The 14,877-nt window shown below is 40.8% G+C and overlaps 1 protein-coding gene and 1 pseudogene across 1 annotated transcript in view; both read right to left on the bottom strand.

Annotated features, from left to right (window-relative positions):
* Positions 1-14,877, bottom strand: part of tecta (tectorin alpha) — a 181,224-nt gene that overhangs the window by 163,403 nt on the left and 2,944 nt on the right. Inside the window, exons 2-4 of the mRNA XM_043676399.1 lie at positions 11,822-11,975; positions 10,518-10,657; positions 2,649-2,830 (exon numbers count right to left, since the gene is read on the bottom strand). Coding sequence (XP_043532334.1) covers positions 2,649-2,830; positions 10,518-10,657; positions 11,822-11,975 — 476 coding nt within the window. The remainder of the gene's footprint in view (positions 1-2,648; positions 2,831-10,517; positions 10,658-11,821; positions 11,976-14,877) is intronic.
* LOC122540792 lies at positions 7,077-7,195 on the bottom strand (annotated as a pseudogene).

Genomic DNA, 14,877 nt, shown 5'->3' on the forward strand with positions numbered 1-14,877 from the left:
AAGGGCTACTGCAGGCAGCTAGGACAATGTATTCACCACACAAGAAATAAATAAACTATAACAAATCAGGAACAGAGTATATGCTTACAATACCCTTCATTATTCTACACAAATGGGCATTAAAAAATATATGATTCAAACAATATCATGCAAGAAAGGGAAATTATGCCTGACATATGCACTAGAATTCTTTGAAGAGTCTTCAAGCAGAATAGATTAAGAGCAACCAGTGGATATATCTATATAGATTTCCAGAAGGCATTTGCTAAGGTACCAGACATTGGCAAGTAAGCAAGATAAGACTGCATGGTATTAGGGTAGCATATTAACATGGATAGATGACTAGCTGATTAATAGAAGATAGAGTGCTGATGTTAAAGGGTCACTTTCAAGATGGCAATTTCTAACCCCCTTGTAGTCACAGGAATATATTTTAATGACTTGGATGACAGAAGTGACTAATATGTTTGCAGATGACAAAAATAGGTGGGATGGCAAGTGGCAAGATTCTACACGAGTCTGCACAGAAACATAGATAAGGGTAAGCAAATGGGCAGAAACTTGGCTGATGTAATATAATCTTGGAAAATGTGAAGTTGTGAGAGTTCAGTATTATTTAAAAGGAGAATGATTGCAGACATTTGTAGCACAAAGTCACTGTTAGTATCCACATTCAAAACCTTGGTTATCCTCCTTCACAGAGCTACAGAAATGAAATCCTTTCCTTACTTAAAAGGGTAGAGACTACACTGAAATGGAGTATTACATAATACAAACATACTGCTTCACAAAATAGCTAAATTAAAAGTTGGCTGTACATGCTGCTATTCTGTCCATCCGCATGCTCTCAAACACTGGCTGCTTGTTACAGGTGTCACTTGTACATATCCCTGCAACATCGCTGGAGAACTGGGACCTTATTTATCTTCAGGGCACTTTATGATTATTTGTATAATAATAATGTGTAAGGTTATGATGAAAAAAAAGACAGCACTAGGCAATGACGCTAATTTAACAAGCCGGTGTAAACATGATGGGATGAATCATCACCTTCTGCACTGTTGCACTTCTATGATGCTTATTCAAGTTTGGTACACAGGAGGGAAAGACCAGGAAAAAACAAAAAGAAACAAAATTCCCTAGAATAAAAGATCAACCACCCAAAATTAATAATTGGGTGCAGTTTTAAACAGTTAAATGCTTGATATTTTTTCAAAAACATCCAGCTAATATTAAACTTGACTCAATAACACTTGGAATTAAGAAAAACATTTGAGAGGATGATGATGACGACAATGTTAGATAGACAACAGATGTTCACTGAACGAGGATACAACAATATTTTGCTGTCGGTAATAGTAGGGAGCGGCCAATGGGACACATGGGAATGCGTACTTGGTAGACCAGCTCCCTTCCCTATTTACTACTAGGGAAGATACCTTGCTCAAGCTAAAAAGCACCAATAGTCAAAGTTCAAGTAGGATGTTAACCACCTGAACAGTACAATTTATGCAATGGACAGTAAATTGTCATTAGCTGATGTAGCATTGGGATTTTTTGCTTTCAACAACCAGCACTTAAATGTCTACACAGGCTCATTAGTGACATTCCAAGATTGGAAAAAGAAAAAAGGAAAGTAACAGGAAATTGGTGGTATCAAGGATACCTTATGCCACTGCTGATTAGTAAACAAAACCATCAGGGAGAGGCAACAAATGCTAGCGTTGATGGCGATGCCCATACTTTGTGACAAAAATGTAGGAACGTATATAGTACCTAACAATTTGTGGCGATTATTGGCCCAGTCAGAAACCTCTGGTTGGTTGGTTAGTTAGTTAAAAAAAAATGGGAAAAGTCAACAACTTCTAGCTTGCTCAAGTACTGAGGATTTATACTGCACAGTTACATCCGAGATACATTTTTGTGTGGAGTTTATGAAACCATTACAAAAGCAGACTAGAGAAAAGAATCTGGAAAAAAGCATAAATCAAAGAAACCTCAGTGTTTTTGCCTGAGGCATACAAAACACAAAGGTACCAAACACCTCAAGATGATGGGTCTAGAAATTCTTTCAACGCTGACATCTAGTGGTAGACTTGCAATTAAAAGAGAAACAATGTGGAATAGACATATTGGAATACACGCAAATATTTCCTATTAAGGCAAACTTCAAAAGTATCTTCATCAATAAAGACACAGAATGACATAGGAAAACAGAATAGGAAGAGAGACAGCAGACAGTGGGTGAGTGTGGAGAATTTAGCTCAGATGTAGACAGGGAAGAAAGAGCGTTATACTTTGTTTGAGGAGTGGTGTTTAAGTTAAGGGCAAGAGAATCCGAAGGTGGATAGGGGAAACAGCTGGTTTGAGGGGAAGGTGTTAGGGGAAATAGAGTGGTGCATTCAGAACCCCCAGAAAGAGAAATACAAAGTTGAGGAAAAGGATGTGGCTGAAAGTGAGTGGAAAACAGAATACGAGAGAGACAAAACTGTTCTTAGGATGGATGAATTAAAAGCAGTCATATTTCATTTTTAATTAATATTTGCAGTTTCAAAGTGAGAAAGTCTGTAAAAGGGAGAAGACACAGCAATAAACAGTAGAGAATAAAGAAATTCAGGGACAAACATGCATGAGTTACAAGTTCCTACCCTGATAATTCCTGCAACAAAATGTGAACGGTTTCCCATGAAACTTTGGTGTTGTTGAGGACGAGTCTCTGTATTCGAGAGAATGAGGCAGCGCAAGCTGAATCTAAACTGGCCTCAATCAGAGGATTTGAGGTGAGGTTCAGAAATGTCAGCTTGGCAAGATTTGATACAATTTTGCTGATCTGTAAAATACAAAAGGATAGAGTAGCAGAAGAGATCATTAGAAACACAAACTGACCTGTGAATAACTGATTACTGTCACAGGACAATACAGGTCTAAAACCATCAACCTAACACTGACGTAATAAAATTCCGAGCATCGCTTCTTTGCCTTTGTCGTTTCTCTGGAGAGCCTACCTTCTTACAATGACCCACTGCTATAAGGAGGATGGGGTTAGGACACTTCAGAAGTTGGGAGTGCATTGTTGGTTGATATTTTTGGTGTCCCACAGTACAATGAGTTCATGACTGTAACCTCTATTTTTTGGGTAGATGTAATTTAATCTACAACCTAAACTTTTCATACAGATTCAACCATAGATAAATGCCCCCAGTTAAAATGCAGCTTTGCAGATCAATAACTTAACTAGAATTCTGCTGTCCCACTTCACAAGCTTGATGCCATTACCTTCCTACTCTCCATTCCTCTTCTGATGTCTCTTTTTAAAAAAAATCAAATCCTGAAATCTTGTCACAATTCAGCTTCATATTAATCTCTCCCTATCACTCAATTCCCTTCATTTTGCTTTTAGCCCTGCTCTAATTACCAAGCCTAGCTTGGTTAAAGTCATAAGCAATATCCTTCTGATTTCCATGCAGTAAATTGGGTTGGATTGAATGCATTAGTCTAAAATGCTTTCTTAAAATCCAGAAAGATATTGTACACTATTGGCTACACACCATTTTGTGTCTTATTTCCTAAGACAGATGAAATAATCATCTATGTGATCCCTGATTTGCAGTCATGTCAAGTGTCTCAGATGAGCTTATATTCCTCAAAACTCCAGTGTTCAAGCACTGTAAAATTTAAAAAGGTCTATAATCTGATTATTAATTCCTCTCACTCATAGAATGGTTACAAAGTACACAAGGCTACTTGACTCATTCTGTTCATTTGGCCTCTCAACTTCGCCCTTTTCCTTAGACCTTGCTTTTATATTATGTACCTCTATGTATAAAGTCCAGGATTCTGTATGCCTTTGTTAATGCACTTTCACCGTCTTCCCTCCCACCTTCAATAATTTCTGTACATATACCGCAGGTCCCTGTTTCTGCATTCCCTACATATTTCTACTGTTTGGTATCACTATGACTCAGTCTTCCTATAAAAAAATCATTTGTCACTTTTCTGCATTAAATTTTATTTATCACATTTGCCCTATCAATTACTATATACACTCTCCACTATTTTGAAACTGAATGTTACATTTGCTATTTTCCAGTCCTCAGATTTGAACCAAGGTCCATGAATTCTAAGAAATACTCACAAAAGTACTTACATTCACAAGGAACCTTGAATTTCTTACCTTGAACTTTAACAAACGTCCAACTATGCCCCTTCATGATGCAAATCAGTTCAGATTTACCTTTAAACTGGACCCATAATTCCCATATTCTTTTCAAATACGAATAATACTTCAGCAATTTCTCTTCTGGTACCATTTTTCAATTCTCTAGGTTTAATTGTCCAATCGATTTTTGACTTTAGGTTTCTGGCTCAGAAGATATGTACTGTTGTATCAACAGTCTTAAAATGGATCAATGATATCCTTTTAGCTTTCATGATAATTTGGTTGCAACTCCTTTACAATGCCCAGCTAGAAGAGTTAAGTTCCTGGACGGGATTGCCTCATTCCTTTTAGCTTTCAATTCCTTTCTCGTTCATCAAAATTTACACAAGCTAAAAATTGGACAATTATATACTTTCTTTAAAAAAAGTGTAAAAAGTAAACAATTATCACCTAAATATTTTAGACATCAGTACTCCCCAACTAGTAGCAGAGGTTGGTCTTTGCACACGCTGCCATAGGTACCAACTTACTTGCAGTGGCACTGGATTTAACCGGTGGAAACAACATTTGTATTGTTAGATGACTGAATAACTGAGACACCATCGAGCAAGAATAGGAAGAAAAGGCTGTTATGATAAAGATCAATGTAGCACCTCAACCTCTTGCTATTTGCACTTTGTCCATACCTGCTTCTATAACTAGTTGCATGACTGTTTTACAGCTTGCAACGGGGGTCTTTTGACCAGAGCATGGTCAACAACTAAGCCTAAAAACCTCAGCCTTTTGAACCTCAGATTCATTCAGATTGATTTTGCCTCTTACTGCCTCAGACTTCATAAGTTTCTGCATTGCACTTCTGATAACGAGTCAGCCAGTAGTGGTTAGTGCTAATAATCTACTAAATACAATGAATTGGAAGAAGTTTACATTTCTAAAACACAGGCACTAAGCACAGGCACTTCTAAATATAGAACAAACAACTGTACAGCACAGAACAGGCCCTTCAGCCCTCAATGTTATGCCAGCCTTTTATCCTACTCCAAGATTACACTAACCTACATACCCTTCATTGTACTAACTCCCATGTGCCTATCCAAGAGACCCTTAAATGTCCCTAATGTATCTGACTCTCCTACCACTGCTGGCAGTACATTCTAAACGCTCATCACTGTGTAAAGAACCTACCTCTGACATCTCCGTTGAACCTTCCTCCAATCACCTTAAAATTATGACCCCTCACGACAAACATTTCCACCCTGGGAAAATGTCTCTGGCTATCCACTCTATCTATGCCTCTCAACATCTTGTACATCTCTATCAAGTCACCTCTCATCCTTCTTCACTCCATTGAGAAAAGCCCTAGCTCCCTCAATCTTTCTTCATAAGACATGCCCTCCAGTCCAGGCAGCATCCTGGTAAATCTCCACTGCACTCTCTCTAAAGCTTCTATACCCTGCCTATAATGAGGTGACCAGTACTGAACACAATATTCCAAGTGTGGTCTAACCAGGGCGTTATAGAGCTGCAGCATAACCTCGCAGCTCTTAAACTCAATCCCCCTGTTTACGAAAACCAACACCTTCAAAACAACCCTTTCAACTTGAGTGGCAACTTTGGAAGATCTATGGACATGGACCCCAAGATCCTTATGTTTCTCCACATGGTCAATAATCCTGCATTTAACCCTGTATCCTGCATTCAAATTCAACCTTCCAAAGTGAATCACTTCAGACTTTTCCAGGTTGAACTCCATCTGCCACTTTTCTGCCCAGTTCTGCAACCGGTCAATGTCCCATTGCAACCTATTACAGCCCTCCACACCATCCACAATGCCATCAACAAACCCACCCTTCCACTTCCTCATCCAAGTCCTTTATAAAAATTACAAAGAGCAGAGGTCACAGAACCAATCCCTGCCACTGGTCAACCAAGCTACAGGCTGAATACTTTCAGTCTACCACCACCTTCTTGTCTTCTATGGGCCAGCCAACTTTGTATCCAGACAGACAGGTTTCCCTGTATCCTATGTCTCCTTACTTTCTGAATGAGCCTACCATTGGGGAACCTTATCAAACGCCTTGCTAAAATCCATGTACACCACATCCTCTGTTCTACCCTCACCATGTTTTGTCACATCTTCAAAGAATTCAATAAGGCTTGGGAAGCATGACTTGCCCCTCACAAAGTCATGCAATCAAACTATGGTTTTCAATTAATTATAAATCCTGTCTCTCAGAATCTTCTCCAATACTTTACCCACCACTGATGTTAGACTGACTGGTTTGTAATTCCCAGGATTATCCCTATTCCCATTCTTGAACATGGGAATAACATTTGCCACCTTCCAATTATCTGGCACTACTCTAGTGGGCAATGAGGACACAAAGATCATCACCAAAGGCGCAGCAATCTCTTCCCTTACTTCCTGTAGTAATCTAGGGTACATCCCATCTGGCCCAGGGGACCTATCCATCCTTATGATTAGATTACTTACGGTGTGGAAACAGGCCCTTCAGCCCAACAAGTCCACACCGACCCACCGAAGCGCAACCTACCCAGGCCCATTCCCCTACATTTATCCCTTCACCTAACACTACAGGCAATTTAGCATGGCCAATTCACCTTACCTGCACATTTTTGGACTGTGGGAGGAAACCCACACAGACACGGGGAGAATGTGCAAAGTCCACACAGTCAGTCGCCCAAAGCGGGAATTGAACCTGGGTCTCTGGCGCTGTGAGGCAGCAGTGCTAACCACTGTGCCACCGTGCCACCCAGGAGAAACTGAGGACCATAGATGCTGGAGATCAGAGCTGAAAAATGTGTTGCTGGAAAAGCGCAGCAGGTCAGGCAGCATCCAAGGAGCAGGAGAATCGACGTTTCGGGCATAAGCCCTTCTTCAGGAACCGTGCCGCCCACCCTACTGCACCTGGTATTCCCAGGCGGTCTCCCATCCAAGTACTAACCAGGCCCGAGTCTGCTTAGCTTCCAAGATCAGACGAGATCAGGCGTTTTCAGACTAGTATGATCACAGGAAAATGCTTTGGAAAATTTTCAGCATATCCTCCTTCCTAACATCAACCTGTTCTAGCATATCAGCCTGGTTTATGCTGTGCTCAGAAACGTCAAGGTCCTTCTCAGTAGTGAATACTTTAGCAGGGGATTCGTTAAGAACTTCCTCTACCACCTCCGACTCCAGGCACAAGTTCCCTCCACTATCCCCGATTGTCCTGGCCGCCTTAGGGCTTTCCTTAATCGTACCTGTTAAGGCTTTTCCAAAGCTCTCCTAAGTCCATTCCTCAGTTCCTTCCTGGCTGCCTTGTAACCCTCCAAAGTCTTGTCAGATCCTTGCCGCCGCAACCTTAAGTGAGCTTCCTTTTGCCTCTTGACCAGATTTTCCTCACCCAAGGTTCTTTCAACCTACCATTCCTTCCTTGCCTCAGTGGGACAAACTTGTCCAGCACAACCAGCAGGTGCTTCCTAAACAATTTCCACATTTCTGTTGTGCATTTCTTTGAAAACATCTGTTCCCAATTTAGGATTCCTGATGAAGGGCTTTTGCCCGAAACATGGATTTTCCTGGTCCTTGGATGCTGCCTTACCTGCTGTGCTTTTCCAGCACCACACTTCTGACCCATGTTAGGCACCTCACTTCCTGCCTAATAGCATTGTAATTCCCCCTCCCCAATTAAATACTTTCCCATACCGTTTGCTCCTATCCCTCTCCTGGAGTATAGTAAAGGTCACGGAGTTGTGATCACTATTATCACTGAAATGCTCTCACAGAGATCATTGCCATGCACCAAATCCAATATGGCCTCCCCTCTAGTCAGCCTATCTACATATTGAGTCAGGAGCCCCTTCCTGGACACACCTGACTAAAATCGCTCCATTCAAAATACTTGAGCTAAGTAGGTTCCAATCAATGTTAGGGAACTTAAAATCACTCACAACAGCAGCCCTGCTACTACTGCATCTTTCCAAATTCTGCCTCCCAATCTGCTCCTCCGTGTCTCTGTTGCTATTTTTGAGGGGGGGGGGGGGGGGGAAGAGAATCTGTAGAAAACTCCCAATAAAGTGACTGCTCCTTTCCGGTTTCTGAGTTCCATCCATACTGACTCTGTAGACAAACCACCCCCCCCATCGACAATTTCCTTTTCTGCAGCTGTGCTACTATCCCTGATTAACAATGCCACATGAGTTTAATATTAGTAGTAGGGAAACATTTGGAGAAAATACAGGAGAAGGAAATGAATCTGTTTAGATAGACCAGGTTTAATCAGGGAGAGTCAACATGGCTCTCTGTCAGAGGGAGGTCACTGTTAACAAATCTAGTGGAACTTTTCGAGGAGGTGACTGAGTATGAAAGAGGGTAGGGAAAATGCAGTTCATATGGATTTCGGCAAGGCCTCTGACAAGGTTTCACATGAGAAACTAATAAAAAAAAGGTAAAAGCTCATGCAGTTCAGGGCAACTTGACAAGTTGAACCCAAGTTGTTAAGACAAGTTGGCTTAATGGCAGAAGACAAAGGGTAGTTGAAAAGCTGTTTGGGAGACTGATTAGAGCCTAGTGGGCAGTGTTACATACATCCTTTAATGTTTGTGATATTCATAAAAGATGTAGATGACAATTTTTGGCTGGGGAAATAGTTAAGTAAATTTGTGGATAACACAGATTGGCTGGGTGGCCTACAGTGAGGAGGAAGGTACTTGATCGCAGGAGGATATCAATGGATTGGTCAGATGGGCAGACCAGTGGCAGATGGAATTTAACTCCAATAAATATTAATTTATATGCTTTAGAAGAAGGGAAAAGACAAGGAAGTACTCGCTGAATAGCAAGACATTAGAATAGCTCAGAGGATCAAAAGGATCTTGGGGCACTTTCCAACAGATCCCTGAAGATGGCAGGATAGGATAATAAGGCCATTACGTGGCAAACAGGACACTTGCAGTTATCAGTTGTGGAATCGATTATGAGAGCAGGGAGGTCATGTTGGAGCTTTACAGCACTTTGATTAGGCTGCGGAGAGAGCACGGAGTGCAGTTTTCGTCACCATATTATAAGACGGATGTGAATGGACTGGAGGGGGATGAAAAGCGAGTTCACTAGAATACTGCCTAGGATGGCGTATTTCAGCCAAGGACAGGAGCTTGATAAGCTCGCGTTTCTCTCTTTGCAGCAGAAGAGGGGAGAGGATCCTGATGGAGTTGCACAAGATTGCACAAGCATGCAGCTGTTCCCTTTAGTCGAAGGGCCAATAACAAGAAGGAATAATTTTAAGGTGAAAGGCAAAACAAAAATTTCTCAGCCAGAGGAGGAGGTCTGCACTGCCTGGGAGAGTAGTTGACATGAAATATCTCAAGTTTTTATAAAATACTTGGATGAGCACTTAACGTCATAACACTCAAGGCTATAGGTCTATGGCATGACAGTGGAACTCGTGTAGGCAGTACATTTTTGGCATGACAGACTCTACAGTCTGAAGGGCCTTTTCTGTACTGTATGATTCGGTGTATAAAGAAGAGTGAGAAGGTTGATGGTTGAGGGAGATCCCCAGAGGAGTAGGACAGCTATAAACTCTAATAAGAGAAAAAAAGGGAACAAGGTAAAGTTTAATAAAATGGAGAGAATTAGATACATTGATCCCAGAGACGGTAAAGACTTTAAGGCCATACACAAGATCCTTGATGTTTTAATCAGTTAACACAATGCAAATAGTTTAGTAAGAAAGACTAGCCAGATGCCTGGGTCAGTTTCTGGCCTTCATTGAGTTAACTGGCCTGAACGGAGATACCTACAGAATTGGGAGAGCAAAATCAAAGTTTCTGTTTCTGATCACATCCAAATGATCACTGATGGAGGGTTTGTCTGAACATTAAGTTAAGACACAGTTGAGCTTAGCTGTGATGCCATTGTGCAGTCAAACTCTGGGCAACACTCACATATATGATCTTTACTGGGACATGGCACCAGGGCCAGGTGTAAACAGTTCTGAAGAAGGTTCCGCACTCAACAAGTTAGTTTGCTGATTTTCTCCACAAATGCTGACTGATCTGCTGTGTTCCCAACCTTTGCTGTTTTGTATGACAATTATTGCCTTGCAACCACAGGCCATCAAGGAGCTGGTCCCTGTAGGAAAGGAGGGAATCAGGGGGAAAAAAACAAAAGAAAAGAAAGAGCTACAGAGTAAAACAAAAACATGGGAAAGGAAAAAATGGTTAAATTGCAGAACTAAGAGTTTAAAGTGCGCTGTTACCTTTTTAGTGAAATAGCCTATGAATAATACAGCAACACTTGACAGTGTGTGGAACCTACCAGCTGTGCTCAGTAATTCTTGGTTCATAACCTATTTACCTCGTACCAGTCTTGTAGATTATTATCAGACAGGTCGAGTTCAGAGACATGCGAGCAGAAGGCAGCAATATCGCTTTCCTTTCCAGCAGTTGTAATTCCACAACCATCCAGCACGAGGATAGTTGGGAGATTCAGGCGTGCTAAAGGAAATGAAAAATTCAAAATCAATTCTGAATGTAAGTTACCAATAGCAGATTATTAATAGCAGATAATGTACCTACCATTTGCTACCTGCTGGGAAGCAATGAATGGGAAAGTAAAGCAACTTGCAGTTTCACTTCTTTTCAAATATTACCATAAGCCGCCTGCAAGAGAATAATTTATTTCCAACACCGGCAACCAAAAATATACAAGATGCAAAAGGAGCAAAGCATAGGTATAAGCACGAGCAATTTTTTTTTTAAAAACTGACATTTGCACCGAGGTACTTGCACCTAAGATGGCACCAGTAAAGGCAACCATTGTAAAAACTTTTCACAGTACATCTGCACTGGAGTACAAGTAAAGGATATTCACACATGTATCTCAAACAAATGCCAACCAAAATGTATGCATAGACAAAAGAAAACTTTGGGATGGGTCAGAACAAAAGATAAATCTTATGGGATTCTTTCTAGGTGGTGTGTAATGACATCCACAGCTGTGGGCAACTATGCATATACACTTTCCAGAAAAGTGCATGTGCACAATTCCAGATACTGTGTCATGCAAAATGTACATGACCACACGTGCAAGTACCACACTGCACACGGACATTGAAGCACACGCTTTTGAAAAGAATTGTCTGCTGACACCTACAACTGTGCATGCAGCCAATCCAGAAATGTACATACTCATGGTTTCAGATACATGCAGCATCACATAAAATTTAGGTATGGCGCTAGATAAAAGGTTGCACTGACCAGAGGCAGAGAAGTGTGTTTTTGAAATCAGGAGGGATAGGGAAGATCAAAAATTTCTTCGACTTTTCTCTCCCTCACGTTCTCTTCTCCACACCCTGTGTCTCACACCTGCCATCCTCAATCTGCCTTGTCCTCACTCCCTGACGTTGAATCTTGCGTCAAAACTGCATTTTCCTGTGCACTGCAGACTTTGCATATGAAGTCTATGTAAATTAGACATCTGGAATCCTGCACATGCACATTTGGTGTTTAGGCACATGTGTAGTTGAGGGTGCAAGCAGATACCCCTTTCCTTAAACCGCCCTCATTTCTTAATTCTTGAACCTCGGTAGTTGGTTACAGCCCACAAACAGGAATTGATGAGGTGGATGTGACAGCAAACAAACATGAAGTTTCACTTACCTTTCATAGGTGAGCCCTGTGGCCCTGCAGAGGTGTGGATGCCTATGCACATTCCTCGTCGATATGGAAAATTTTCTGGGCTGTACTTTTCACAAATAACCTCGACAAAACTACGTCCACCAATGTGACTCATTTTCCAAATGGAGATAGTGACCTGAAGATTATAGGGACACAAAACAGAGCTGCTAAAGAAATATATGTCACGTATTGATTAATGGAATAGAGGCACAGCTTTAAAAAGAGCCAGAATTACCAGTTTAATTTCTAAAACATCACATATTGCTTCAATATATGAGCAATCGGGTGTAATCACCCTGTGTTAAAATATTAAAAGCCATGCAATCTGATTGATCTAGAGATCTAGGGCATAGAAAAAGTCATTCAACCTATTGCACTAGCACCAAAAACACGTAACTATTCGCATCCCATTTTGCAACACTTGCCACAGAAGCCTTTTATGCCATGGCATCATAAGTGCACAGCTAAGTACTTTGCGTGATATCTGATGGGATAGTTTTGCTTGAATATGAAGCTCAATACATCTGCAAAAATATTCATATAACTGGATATCTTTGAATGTGCAAATTATTAAACTTCAGAAGTTGAGAGTTTCCATACTGAAAATAGATTCATTGCAATAAGATGGGAGGAATAGAAAACAGACCATGGCTTGGTGACACAAACAAACAATCAGACACGAACAAACGTAGACATCCATGAACTTTGTTAAGGAAATCCTAAACAATAAAGATGCTGATAAACTAAGTCACCATACATTTAATTACCCTACTTCAATCAACTAGAAACCTTCAATCACAAAAGCTTGTCTACATGTTGGGTCAATGTTAGAAATGACATTTAGAACTGCAAATGCTGAAAATCTAAACCAAAAACAAGCAAATTGCCAGAAAACAGTCAGCATACGAAACACAATAGACACCTTTAAAAAAATTAGTTTTGGATGAAAAGTTTTAAAAACACATTCGAAAATGTACAGATGTTACATGTCAGCAATGGTGAAGGATCAGAGGATAAAAGCAAATTACTGCGGATGCTGGAATCTGAAACCAAAAGACAAAATGCTGGAAAATCTCAGCAGGTCTGGCAGCACCTGTGAGGAGAGAAAAGAGCTGACATTTTCAGTCTAACTGACCCTTTGTCAAAGCTTTGACAAAGGGTCAGTTAGACTCGAAACGTCAGCTTTCTTCTCTTACAGATGCTACCAGACCTGAGATTTTCCAGCATTTTCTCTCTTGGTGAAGGATCAGAGGACAGGCGAAACAAAGACACGCATGAGAATTCTTAGAGGCATGGCATTCTAACCAAAATTCCATCAATAAACACATCGATTTAGATCCTATCTACCCTCCCTTGAGAAAAAGAACAGGAAATTACATCACCCACCTTAAGAAACCAAGACCAATAAATAGAGATGCAGGACATACCACTAGCGTTTCACCGGAGACTCTCACTGATGTTGCCTAGTATGGTGACGAAACATCTGAAAACACTTTCAAGCTCAGCGAGCTAACTTACAAACCTATCCACATATTGTTCAACTTTGTGGAGAAAGTATTTGCATTTGTTTATACTACACACTCCACAATTATGTAAAATCATAAACAGGGTCATATGACAATCATGCTCCATTTGAGCACCAATTTTATTTCCTTCAACCACTTCTTGTGATATGAGTTCTACATTCTCAATAAACTTTGGGTAAATCATTGTAAATTTCTGCACTCACTGTTTGATGCATTGATTTCTCACAAATGAATAATCAGTCTGTAAAACCCCCCATGATTTTAAAGACCTCCCCTTTTCATGAAGAGACAAACCTACAGGCTGTATTCATTGTTTTTGAGTAGTCCTGGTATGCTTGCAGAACATTTTGGAAACTCTTCAGTTCTCAGGATATTTGAAACTGCTTCACAGCCAATGAACTACTTCAAATTTAGTATCATTGTCAATACCCGTATATCAATAATGACATGGCGGACGTGCAATTAAGTAGCTTCATGTTATGGACTTTTGATGACTGAACAGACCAACTTGAAAGAGGCAGATTCTGCAACAAGTACAACATTGAACAGGCATTATTACTTTTGACGTTGATGCCCACAAGTGAGAAATTCCTCTCCATCTAAACCTTTAACACTATGGCAGTCCCAGTCGATGTTTGGAAAGTTAAAATCCCTTACCATAACCACCCTATTACTCTTACAGATAGCCTATTAACTATTGGGGGGGGGGGGCTCTACAATACAATCCCAATAAGGTGATCATCCTTATTTCTCAGTTCCACCCAAATAACTTCCCTGGGTATATTTCTGGGAATATCCTCCCTTAGCACAGCTATAATGCTATCCCTTATCATAAAATGCCACTCCCTCTCCTCTCTTGCCTCCCTTTCTATCTCTCCTGTAGCATTTGTATCCTGGAACATTAAGCTGCCAGTCCTGCTCATGCCTGAGCCATGTTTCCGTAATTGCTATGATATCCCAGTCCCATGTTCCTAACCATGCCCTGAGTTCATCTGCCTTCCCTGTTAGGCTCCTTGCATTGAAATAAATGCAGTTTAATTTATTAGTCCTACCTTGTCCCTGCCTGCCCGACTCACTTCTGTTCTCAGCTGTACCCATCTCAGATCGATCTCTTTCCTCACTATCTCCCTGGGTCCCACCCCCCACCTTACTAGTTTAAATCCTCCCAAGCAGTTCGAACAAATTTCCCTACCAGTATATTAGTCCCCTTCTAATTTAGGTGCAATCCATCCTTCTTGTACAGGTCATGTCTACTCCAAAAGAGATTCCAATGATCCAAAAATGAGAATCCTTCTCCCATACTCCAGCTCCACAGACATGCATGCATCTGTTCTATCCTCCTATTCCTGCCCTCACTAGTTCGTAGCCCTGGGAGTAATCCAGATATTACTACCCTTGAGGACCTCCTTTATAAATTTCTACCTAACTCTCTGTAATCTCCCTTCACAGTCTCAACCTTTTCCCTTCCTATGTCATTGGTTCCAATGTGGACAATGACCTCCTGCTGGCCCC

This window comes from Chiloscyllium plagiosum, chromosome 35 (assembly GCF_004010195.1).
Source record: "Chiloscyllium plagiosum isolate BGI_BamShark_2017 chromosome 35, ASM401019v2, whole genome shotgun sequence".
NCBI lineage: Eukaryota > Metazoa > Chordata > Chondrichthyes > Orectolobiformes > Hemiscylliidae > Chiloscyllium > Chiloscyllium plagiosum.